At 45.9% G+C, this 12,656-nt stretch overlaps 1 protein-coding gene across 1 annotated transcript in view; it reads right to left on the bottom strand.

Moving 5' to 3' along the window:
• Positions 1-12,656, bottom strand: part of ZDHHC9 (zDHHC palmitoyltransferase 9) — a 36,337-nt gene that overhangs the window by 5,955 nt on the left and 17,726 nt on the right. Inside the window, exons 3-6 of the mRNA XM_078147720.1 lie at positions 6,713-6,873; positions 3,915-4,073; positions 1,418-1,555; positions 505-551 (exon numbers count right to left, since the gene is read on the bottom strand). Coding sequence (XP_078003846.1) covers positions 505-551; positions 1,418-1,555; positions 3,915-4,073; positions 6,713-6,873 — 505 coding nt within the window. The remainder of the gene's footprint in view (positions 1-504; positions 552-1,417; positions 1,556-3,914; positions 4,074-6,712; positions 6,874-12,656) is intronic.

The following is a 12,656-nucleotide window of genomic DNA, read 5'->3' as shown; positions in this document are numbered from 1 at the left end:
GCAAGAAAGGTAAATAAAGTCAATCGGCTCCCGAATGGGCAGAAAACAAATAGAAAGACAAATACCTCTCCCTACAGCTTCTCATTCCTTCCCCATGGTTTGTGTTCCATGCAATTGTTACAGATTTAGACTGATCATCACCACTGGTCCTCATCTGAATCCACTTTTAGATTTTCACTGCATTGTGAAAAGGAATTAAATTTGGGGGTCAGAAGACAGGAGGTCAAGTCCTGGCTCTGATATTTCTTAGCTATGTGACCTTGACTTAATCACTCCCCTCCTCTAGGTCTCCTTTTGAGGATCTGGAAAATGAGGGGGGTTGATGTAGATGCTAAGCTTTCTCCCAGTCTGACAATTCTTTGGTTTGGTCAGCTCTACCCATGTCACGTTATTTGTGGCCTTGGAAACCCCCCAAAGGGTCCAAGATTGAGGAATTCAGTGATAAGGAATTAGAGGGATCCAAGTGGGAAGGGACGCAAAGAGAAAATCTTTCCAAGGATATGTTCCAGGAGTTTCTTTTAACGTCTCCAGGAAGCCAATTTTCAAGGACTCTGTGAGAAAGAAGTAAAGAGAAAAGTTAGTGATCTTGTTAAGAAAAGCAGCGTACCCACTTGCCTTCTGGGTACCCTTCTCTTTCTTTGGTCACACAGCTCTGATCGGTGGAAGCCCCTTTACTCTGGCCTCTGCATAGGCCATTTCTCTTCTGTAGCTTTTTTTGTTTTCCCCCCAGGCCCAGCTGTGGAATCAGAATCCACCTTCCACTCTATCTTCCTTTTCTCTACCCAGGTTGAGCCCCACAGCTCTGTGTGTATGTGTGTGTGTGTGTGTGTGTGTGTGTGTGTACACACATATATGTAAAGGAGTATATAAATATATATATGAAATGTAAAGGAGCAGCCATGGGATATATGGAGACTGAACAGCCTTGCTCCCTCTGTAATAGGACTCAGAAATGTCCCCTGCAGATGGCCTAATCACCAAAGGCTTCCCTAAGGGTAAGGAAGTAAAAAGGATGGGCCAGGGAGTGAAAAAATCTTAACTGTGATTATAAGGTCTAAAGCTGGAAAGAACCTTAAGAGGCCATCCAGCCTTGCCCTCTCATTTTATTCATGTGGAAACTGAAGCCAACAGAGGTTAAATGACTTGCCCAAGGTCACTTCCAGCAAAACTGGGATCTGAACCCAGATATTGTAACTCCCGAGTCCAGGGCTCTTTCTAATACACTAAGCTACTAAGGTGGTTTTACTACAGTGGGCTGACCCTATAGTTGGCCTCAACAAAGACTTAAAGTGAAGAAGACTAAGCAGGCCCCTCTCATTCCCAGTAATTCCCATCTCCAAATTCAGAGAGCCAGCTATGGCGATATCCTGTCCCAGATCTCCAGGACTGACATCTGCTCCCAGACAATTCTACTCACTGAGGGCCACGTAGACTATGTTGAAGGTGAAGACATAGATGGTGAGGAGGGAGAGAGAAAGGATGAAGAGGTAGAAGTAGCGGTAGTTCCTCTTGCCGACACAGTTTCCGACCCAGGGACAATGATGGTCAAAGCGCTCTGGGAAGGGCAGAAGGAAAGAGGGCTCAGGACTAGAGACTCTACAAACATTACCCCCACCCCATTCCCCCTGACATATATCCCAAACTGAGAGTCTCATTATTTTAGCTAATTCTTCATAGATTAAGCTATACAATCCAGTAATTCCATTTATCATTTAAGGATAAACATTAAGACTTTAGCCAATCATGTATACTGCTTTATAATTTTATAAAACCTTTTTATATTTTTATAAAAACTTTCATCGTGTTAGCTGAGCCTCACAACAACTCTAGAAGATAAGTAGGGTGAATAATCTCATCTCTACTCACAAAGGAGGAAACTGAGGTGAGGAGAGTCCAAATAACATCTGTAAGTTATGGACTGATCTACAAATGATTTTCTTAAAAATGCAACCATGAGAATGATCATTCATCCAGACCAAATGGCCATAACACAACTCATTGTGTGTGTGTGTGTGTGTGTGTGTATGTGTGAGAGAGAGAGAGTGTGCGCACGCGTGTGTGTGTGTGTGTGTGTGTGTGTGTGTGTGTGTGTGTGTAGTGGTAAATGGGGATGTCTTCACAACCAACAATTTATAACAAAAGCAGCTCCTATTTCTAGAGTTCTTCAATATACCACACTGAATACATGTGTTTGTGGGCACACAGAACACACATAAAGGCCCAAGGGATTTGGAGTGTGAATGGGCCTTAAAGATTACCTAATCCAACACTCATTTTACAAAAAAGGAAACTGAGACTTGCCCAAGTTTACACTGATGTTGAGGGCCCATGAAAAAATCCCATTAAGTGACTTAGAGAGCGGTTTGGTGCAGTAGAAGGACCATGGGACTCAGACCCACCTTTGCTATATAAGAGCTTTGTAAGCACAAGCAAATCATTTCCCTTCTCTGAGTCCCAAGTTTCTTGTCCTCCCTATCTCCTAAGGCTGTTGTGTTAGAGTAAACCAGCACAGGGAACAGGCTTTATCCTGCAATATTCTCAAGAGTTCACATTTCTAGCACTTTACCAAGCACCTTGTGTCCACTATCTTACTTGACCCTCCCAGCCTCCTCACCAGAAAGTAGATAGTGCAAATGTTATTATCTCCATTTTACAGATGAGCAAACTAAGGCTCACAGAACAGAAGGGACTTAAGCAAGCAAGGTTACAGAGCTGCAAGTGTCAGAGCTGGCTGAGATTCCACTGGCCTTTGCACTGTCATGCTGCCCACATATCACAGGTTTGGGTTACAAGTGTACTCTGAACTTGTATGAAAATAGCAAACTTGACATGTTAAAATTGGGGCTGATACAAAAAGGAAATCAGAGGAAGTGAGGAAGGACCTTTCTTTTACCGAAAAGGATTCATTGTAGGCCTTCATTAAATGTCATTCCTGGAACATTTGAATTAGGATTCAGTGTACGTGTAACTTTTCCCACCTCTGGCCCACCCAACAGACACTTGGGGAGTAAGAGGAAAGCAACGTGCTATGTGGATGCTAGGTGGGCTCCTAGCAATAAAAGGAATTTAACCAATGGGCTAGAATGGCCTGAACTACCTGCTGCAGAGCCAGCCGTGGCAGAGAGGGCATGTTGAACAGGCAGGCCTTCACAGGCAGGCCTTCTCAGGTACAGACACACAATGCATGGTTGCCAGCCCGCTAAAGCCTGGCATTACTGCCCTCCAGTGGACAAAGGCTCTCATACCCCCATGTCTTTAAACAAACAAATTCAAGGAAAATACAGATTTTCACAACTGGTGAATCAGGGAAATATTCCTCCCTCTCCCAAGAATTCACACAACCAGATACCTCTGCCCAGCCATAGCTGGGGAAACCAGACACCTCCCAGAAGCATCATTCATCAGGGGATCTGTGACATGCAAAGAGTCCAGGCTTTGAAGTCCAGAGCCCTGGGGTTCATTCCTGGCTCTACCACAGGCTAGCTGTAGGATCTTGGTCAAGTCCCTTGCCCAATCTGGGCTTTCTCAGTTTCTTGCAAAATGAGAAGGTTAGACTAGACCAGGGATTATTAATACAAGACCCACCAATTCCCAAGGATCCTGTGAACTTGGACGAGGAAAAATTGACTTCCTTATTTTTTAAGTTCTAATTGATATTTATTTATTCAATTATGAATTTTTAAAAATCTATTCTGAGGAGTCCAAAGACTTCACCAGAATGCCAAACACAGAAAGGTTAAGAACTCTCAGACTAGCCGGTCTCTAAAATCTCAACTAACTCTAAAATTGTCACCTATTACATAAAGGGAGGCTGATGGAGCCTCCTAAGAAGAGCTATCTCTCAGCACCCAAAGACGCCTACCCAGGCCTAGGATCAAGCTGGCCAGGGTAACCCCTCAAAATGTTCTGCTTACCCACACAATTGTCACAGATGCTGCAGTGGGAAGCCCGGGGGGGCCTGAAGATCTTGCATGTATAACAATACTTTAGTTTCACGATCTGGTTGTTGATCTGGAAATTCTTGATTCGAGGGGGCGGACGCTGACCCTGTGGCACTGTGCCATTGGTTGCCTCTGAAACACATGATCCAATCCAGACTGTAGATGCCTGACACAAGCCCAGCGGTCCTTGACACCTTTCTGACAGTAATTACCAAGTTCAATCAAAAGAGAGGTGAGCTGCTCTGGCACATTCCCCCAACCCCCAAATCAGCATTTCTCAACCTGGGTTTAACACCTGGATTGTGCCAAGTGATCCCAGAAGATTTCATCAATAATTCTCAAAACAATTCATTCTAATCCACCAAGGTTTAAAAAATAATTGCTACCCTTTGACCCAGTGATACCACTCCTAGGCTATATCCCAGAGATAAAAGGAAAAGGTCCTCTATGTACACAAATATTTATAGCAGCTCTTTTTGGTGGTAGCAAAAAACTGGAAACTAAGGAGGTGTCCATCAGCTGGGGAATGGCTGAACTAGTCATGTTATCGATGTGATGGAATGCCATTGTGCCACGTTGTAAGAAATGATAAAGAGGGTGGTTTCAGAGAAACCTGGGAAAATTTAGAGGTATACTAAAAGTATACAGACCGTTCTGGCTTAACATACCCTCCCCCATCCTCTCATGGGGCTCCTCTGTGACCTCTCCACCCCAACCCCCCAGATGGGGTGACTTTAATGCCTGGAATGTAGGACTCCTGGAGCAGGGCTGCACTGGCACAACTGCCACTATGGCTGCCACCTGGGCCGGAGCCAGCCAGGGAGTTGAATTTGCATAATACAAACTTACATAAAGTGAGAACTGTCTATACTTATACTCTATAACCAAAGCAGAGTGAAGTGAGTAGAATCAAAAGAACAATGCATACCATCCTTTCCAGTTTGTAAAAATAAACAATTTTGAAAAGCTTAAGAAAGAACTGTTCAAAGCAACACTCAGACATGACCCAAGAAGCCCAAGGGTGAAGCTGACAGAGAGGGGGACAGGGAACTCTTTGCGGGCATTTGCTTTGCTCGACTATGCCTTCGTTGGAAATTTAGTTTTCTTTTTCATTGTTATCCCTTCCTGCTCTAACAGTCTGGGATCCTTTGGGGATGGCATGTGGCAACTCTTTAAAAATCCATTTTTATTGCTGTCTTGTTTTAATATCACCTACGTTTTCCCCTCTATCCTTCCTCTCTGCTCCCAGGGAGTCATCCCTCATAACAAAAAAGTGTAGCAATCAGATTTATTCAGAGACTTGCCCAAGATGACACAGGTTAACAAAAAGCAGTGCCCTGATTCCAGCCCAGATCTGCCTGCTAGCTCTCACCCATCGTTGTCCATGCACAGTCTGCAGCCTCCCAGAAACAACTGCTCTGCTACTTCCTACCTGGATGACCTTGGACAAGTCATTTACCCCGTATCTGAGCTGCTTTCTTCATCTGTGGAATGGGGAGGAGGTTGGACTTAACATCCATTCTAGCTCTACGAAGCACAGTTTAAGAAGCACTGAAGGCGGAGCAGCTAGGTGGTGAAGTGGATAGGGCACCAGCCCTGGAGTCAGGAGGACCTGAGTTCAAATCCAGCCTCAGACACTTGACACTAGCTGTGTGACGCTGGGCAAGTCACTTAACCCCAACTGCCTCACCAAAAAAAAAAAAAAGAAGCAGCACTGAAGGGGTCAGTCGGGAGTGGAAAAAGTTTAAGAAGCCCCACTATGGTCTATAAACATATGATCTTCCTCTGCCCTCCCACCCTGCTGAGACAGAAAGCTGAAAATATAGACACAGGCAAACAGGACATGAAGAGTTAAAGCAAATATAGCTAAGAATGGAATAGCATGAGATTTAGATCTGAGGGTCAATCTAAATCACAGCCATGATACAGACTCCACTATGACCAGAGAGTATATCTTGCTGCCAACTGCAAAATGGCTGGAAAAGGCCAATCCTGTAGTCATATAAGGCTGATGCCAGGCCCTCATCTTAGAGCCATTAGACTTGTGTTCAAGGTCCAGCTTTGCCACCAGTTAGCTCTTCGAGCATCGGCAAGTCACAAGACCTTCCTAAACCTTAGCTTTCTCATTTGTAAGGTGGCAACATCAACCCTGGCAGGGCTGGGGTGAGGAAAGCTTCTCGGAAACTCCAGTGCACTACTAAGATGGGCGTGTCATCACCAGCACTGGCCTCACAACCCAGGTTCTAGAAAGGGAAAACAAACCATGATAGGTACAGGACAACCCACAGTCAGGGCACTTCAGGGTTTATAAAATGCTTGGTCGGGTATCTACTGTCTCTTTTGGCCCTCCAGGAGATCACCTGTAAAGCTGGAAGTGCTAGTGTTGTTACGTCTCATTTTACAGAGGAGGAAACTGAAGCCCAAAAAGGGGAAGTGATTTGCCCAAGGTTGTTAGAGCTAGTACGTGGCTAAGCCAAACTGGAAACCCAAGTCTCCTGGCTTCAACTCCGAGCTCTTTTCCTATTCCAAGTTTCACCAAATCTGGGGAAGATTGAGGCTTTACTACAGCCGCCCACATCTACCTTCTGGGAATAGCACAAAGACAGGATGAGTACACAGGCATGAAATGGCTCAGGAGGAAAATGGACTACACAGAAGGCCAGGGATGATGCTAGCTGTTATGATCCTTGCACAATCATTCAGGGCACGGTGACGAGTGTCCTGGTGGCAGCTTACGCCCCCTCAGGGGCTTCTTGGCCAGCCCAGCTCACCTATCTCCATTTCAATGAAAGCTGCTTCATCTGGCAGGGCCCGGGGAATCACACCAGGGTCACTGAAGCTCGTCCGCAGCAGCGTAGCCATGGAAAAGAGGAAAAGGACAGCTGCAAAGACAGGGATGGCAGGAGACAGCTGAACGGCCAAGTAGCGGCACCTGGAGAAAAGAAAAAAGCACAGTTTCACTCACATTCACTTATCCACTGCTCCTGGCCTCAATGCCCCAGCTGTACTGGAAGCTGCAAGACGGGAGCCTGGTAGCAGGCTGGGGACACCGCAAGTGATGCCACCTACAAGTGCCTCAAGATGGTGCCAAGGCCAGCTCCCCATAAAGCTGTGGGAAGACCATGCCTCTTCTCCACCTCACGAACCAGGAAGAGGTAAACACACAGAACACTGCAAGACACTTAATCGGCACAGTGCCATGAACATCTGGGACTCTGGTATTATTCCCAATCCCACATAAGCATTCAGTTCATTAATTTTTTTAAGAACGTCTAGGCTCTGGACACACAGCCAACTCTGTTATCTGTGAGTGGCTTATCTGGGACATCATCCCTCCTCAACTAATGACAACATCCCCTTTCCCTGTGCGTCAAAGGTTTCCAGACTGCTTTCTCAATAACGGCCCTGTGTAGTAGCGTGTGGTGGGTCGTGCAGGGATTTATCAATCCAATTTTACAGAGGAGAAAACTGAGGTCCAGAGAGGAGAGAGAAGTAATCTGGCCCAAGGTCATACAGACAACTAGTAAGTACAGGAGTGAGGATTTGAACCCAGGAATCTTCTGGTCTGCTATCCTTTCCACTAAATACCACAGAGTCTCCCTGGGTGGGCTGGGCCCTAGCAGTCTCTGACACTGAAGTTGAACTGGGTGGAGGTCACTGTGTGGGGGTGTCAGAAAGAGCACTTGCCTCAGGAATTTCAAAGCCAATAAAAACATTTGGGGTTACCCATTGCTTTTGCATTATCCAGGCCTCTTCTCCCCTGGAGTTAGCCCCAGCTAGTAGAAAATTGATGGTGCGTGACAAAACACAGAAATCAATATAAGCCAGCCTAATACAAGAGGCCAGGGCCAGAAGAAAATAGCTAAACCACACACACACACACACACACACACACACACACACACACACACCACACACCACACACACACACAGTTTAGTACAAGGAGCCAGGAGTTTCTGAAGCAAGTGGAAGTTAGTAAGGAAAATAGTGGGAGAAGGAAACTATGTAAAAGCTAGTGCCACAGTCCCAAGAAGGCAACCTGAGAGGGAGGCCCATGGTACAATGGAAAGAGCACTAGATCTACAGTCAAAAGCCCTGGATTCAGATCCTGGTTCTGCTACTTACATGACTTTGAACAAGTTATTTGGTTCACTGAATTTAGCCCTGTCTTCGTAACTAAGTTGAAGTTTCAAGGGCAAGGACTCCTTTCTTCTAGAGCTTCATCTTCATCATTGTCATCATCATCACTATTATCAATCTTAGGCCAGCGCTGGGATTTCATTGAGGGAAGTTTCAGGGCACTGAGAGTTGAAATGACCAGCCTGTATTGGTCCAAGGTAGGACCTGACCCTTGACCCTGCTGACTCAGAGGCCAACTTGGCTTCACTGTTACTTAACAACAGCAGTATGGATTTCCCAGAAGTTCTCCCCCCCCCCCCCCGATGAGCTAGGTGCTCTCAAGGACTATCTTCATTTTACAGACAAAGGCACTGATGTCCAAAGACAGTGAAGGACTGGTCCAGGGTCACATTGCTATAAAATGTTGGCTCCTACGGCAGATGGACCTAACCCACTAAATAGGTTCCTCTAACAAGAAAGGTGTATGGAGAAAAAACCCCAGGAAGGGAAAATCTCACATTAATTTCTCCCTAATCTTTATGGTGGCCAAATGCATTCTGTAGGCTGTCCACAACAACACTTGGAGGCTGGATCTGAATTCCCCACTCTTCATCATGCTTCTCGATTCCTTCCCGCTGCCCTGCTGCTCAGGACAGCACCTCTCCTCACTCCAGTATGAGCTGTGCCCCAAGCACCATCCCCCGCACCCGCCTCTACACCCGGGGCACAAACACCCATCTGCGGCAACATTGGCCTAAGCACAAAGTTCATCTTCAGTTCTTCCCTCACCATCATCCTCCATCTGCAAAAGCAGCCAGGCACTGTCCATTGTACCCTCCCTGTCATCTGTCCCTTCCTCTGTGCTCACACCACCACTGGAGAATCTCCAAACTGGGAGGCCAGCCAGTTTAAGCGAGCCATGTACAAGAATCCCCCCTACAAGAAATGACTGGCCCTCCTCTCAGGAGGGAGGCAGAGGACTCTGGATTCAGAGCCGTGCACGCACTGTCAGACTTGGTTGCTGTGGGCATATGCTGTCAGACATGGTTGGTTGGATTTGTTTGAACTGCTTTTCTTTTGTTACAAGGGAAGAGTCAATGGGGAAGAGGTATTTTTTCAAAAGTAGTAACATCAGGGGACAGAGATTGCTCCAACAAAGCAGAGGAAAATGCCAGTTATAGCCCAGCAGGCTGAGACTGTGCAGTCCAGGGGCAAGTTAAGCCTGCTGGGGCAACATTGTGCTTTAGCCAAGTATGAGCACTGTCCATGCTCAGGATGGTGACCAGGAATCACCAACAAAAGATTGCGTCATGTTCCCTATTCTCTACCTAAAAAAGCAGCAGAGTGCAGATGGACAGGTTCTACTGTTTTAATACAATCTTCAGTGATTTCCTATTGTCTGTGGAGTTAACGCCCCTGCCTGGCATTAAGGCCCTTCCCAACCTCAGCTCCTAATATTCTGGTCCACAGCTGAAAGGGCCTCTGCACACCCCCCAATGCACACTGTGCTCTCCTCCTTTCTCTACCTCTGCTCAGGCTCTTTCCTGCACCTGGAATGTCTTCCCTTCCCTCTCCTCCTTCACCTATTGATTGTCACCCACCTCTTCAAAAGCCCCACCTAAATGCCACCTTCTCATTCCCCTTATTTGGTTACAACATTGGTAACAACATGTGTCTTTTGCTACTATTTCCAGAGCTCTTTCCACATACCAGGCTGATTTCAGGCTACTTTTCTCGAGTTGGTCTCTTTCTCCTAAAAGATGAGTACAAAAAAAATTTTAAAAAAAGAGGGCAGATAGGCGATGCAGTGGTTAGAGCACTAGCCACAGAGTCAGGAGGACCTGAGTTCAAATCTGACCTAAGACACACTAGCTGTGTGACCCTGGGCAAGTCACTTAAACCCTAATTGCCTCAAAAAAAAAAAGTAAATTGAGGGTTTCAGTTTATTGCCCAGTTAACAAATTTTCCTTCAACCTCTGACCTGTAAAAATAATCCTTGCTGACCCTATTGAGACTATTGTTGCTATTGAGACTCCACTGAGATAGAAAGTTCCAGCTCTGCCCCTCTCCCATGACCCCTCCCTTTGAGCCTTAGTTTCCTGCTTTGTAAAATAGGGATAATACCAGCACTCCCTCCTCGTCTTCACAGGCCTGATTTGTGACAATGTACCCAAAACGCTTTCAGTGCTCCAACAGTTAATATAACTGATCTGAAGATTACCCACTGTTACCCTCACTGGGGCTACCTCCCACAAGGGTAGACAAGGAGAAGCTGATTTTTCTTCTGTGACCACCTCTTGATTATCAGATACTCAAAGGAATGAGGAAATGTGTTAACCAGTTTCACAAACGAGCTTTGCCACTACCACCATCCCCAAAGAAGCCCCATTATCTATCAAAAGGAAAATTATCAACAACTATCTGAAAAACTGTTCAAGATCACTAATAGAGAAATGCACATTAAAACAACACTGAGGTATCACATCATAACCATCAAATTAGCAATGTTGAAGGGACTTTGGGAAGACAGATATGCTCATTTCCTTCTGATCAAGCTGTCCAATTGTTTTAGAGAACAATTTGGAATTACAGGAGAAAAGTTATAAATGAATGTATAAAAGGGTACACATCCTTTGACCCAGTGACCCCACCATTGGGTGGATACCCCAAGGAGGTCATGAACAAAAAGACCTAGCCACATAAAACCACAGCAGCACTATTTGTCATAGTAAAAAAACTAGAAAGAAACCACATGCCAATCAATGAGTAAGTGGCTGAACAAAACGATACAGGGGTGTAATGCAATCATTACTGGACACAAAGAATGGTGACTATGAAGAAGTGCTAGAGAGGGAAGAAAGCAAAGCGAGAAGCACACACGATGACTGGAACCCTATAAATGAAGACAATATGAAAGAAAGACAAACCAACCTCAGAAAAATGACACCAGACAACGTTAGTACTGGCTAGCTAAAAGGGCCGAGCTTTCTTTCCTTTTGACAAATGGTCAATGACAAAAGCATCATTTTAAAACACTGTTTCGCTTGATTGTTTTTCAAGAGGATATTCAGCAGTTAAGTTCCACTGCCATGTTAAAACAAAATTTATCAATTAAAAAAGGCTAGAGTGTTCCCCTAGTCACAGAGGCTCGGAAGGGCCCTTAGAGATCAATTAGCTCAATGCCCTCATTTCAGACAGAAAGAAACTGCGGCTCAGAGGAGGTAATTTGCCCACAGTCACACAGGTAAGTGGCTAAATCAAGATTCAAACCCAGGTCTCCTGACTCTGGCACTCTTAGGCAGTAGGAAAGGGGAGGAAGAGGGAGAAATGAACCTAGAGAAAACGCTGGAGGATGAGATTGGCAGTGCCCCCGCCAAGTTTCCTCCTCCTGTTCCCAGATCTGTCACCCTGGTCCTGCCACTCAAGCTGCCCTCGGCCCTCCCAGTCTGCTTCACACCTCCACTTGTGGCAGGCCATAGTTCTGAGGTACAGATTCTACCCAATAAACAAAAGCTGGGGAGGGGGGGCAAGCCCTTTAGTTCCAGAGAAGGGGGAAGTACTTCTTCTAGCCCATCACCGAATCAAACAATATATAAATGAAAATGAAAATATTTCGGCATAACTTCTTTCTGCTTCAGAAAACACCGAAGAAATGCCCAGTCTTTCTAGGATTCTAACCCCTGGGCTCAAGACAGTGGCCTTTGGGAATTAAGAGCTCTGTGATTAGCCACTGGAGGGAGCCTATACTTCAATTAAAAAGGAAAAGAAAGAGAAAGCAGAACAGGCCAACAAAGGAACAAAACGGAAACAGATGCTACCCCTATGCCTAGGAGGAGCAGAGCTCAAATAAACCCGATTCCAACACCTGCCCACAGAGCAGACAAAAGGCTAGCTAGGGCTTGGCTTGTGCTGAAGCAGCAAGAATGGGAGTTCACCCCACTTTCAGCTCAGGCCTTCGCCTGCACCTGCTAAAACAATCCATTCCATGGAGCAGCAGCCACACAACAGGCCCATTGTCTTGGTCTATGTTCAGGGATGAGGCCACTGGCTAGGCAGCTGTTGCAGATGAGTGGATGTGGTTGAGGAGGACAGATGTGCCCCCCCCAAAGGCTTTTCAGCCCTGCTTAAGATGAAGACCTTCTGTCAGGGAATCACAGAACCTCTGAGCTAGAAGGGAACCTCGGAGAACATTTAGTCCAGTTCATACCTGAACAAGAATCCAGACTACCACATTCCTGACAATTGGTCAAAGGCATTGGCCATGACCTCCTGAAGTGCCTAAGGCACTGGGGGCAAAAAATGGCCACACAAAGGAAAGAGCACTGAATCTGAAATCAGAAGATCCAAGTTCAAATCTCAGCTCTAGTACCTAGTTCTGCATCACTCTGAACAAGTCATTTCCCTGCTCTGATACTAAATTTCCTCCTCTGCAAAGAAGCAGTTGGACTATACACTGGACTCTAAAGCTAACCCTTCCTCCCTGAACAGGCTGGTTTACGTCTTGTCCAGAGAGCCAGTCACACCTGCTCAAAATCATGCCACAGCAGTGCTCAGAGCAGGTGTTTGGCATGCAGAGCCCTCCACAATTTCACGCC

Source organism: Phascolarctos cinereus, unplaced genomic scaffold, assembly GCF_003287225.1.
Source record: "Phascolarctos cinereus isolate Bilbo 61053 unplaced genomic scaffold, phaCin_HiC Scaffold_8;HRSCAF=390, whole genome shotgun sequence".
NCBI classification, from domain to species: domain Eukaryota; kingdom Metazoa; phylum Chordata; class Mammalia; order Diprotodontia; family Phascolarctidae; genus Phascolarctos; species Phascolarctos cinereus.
Note: the sequence above shows the minus strand (reverse complement) of the source record. Positions and strands in the feature narration are given on the sequence as shown.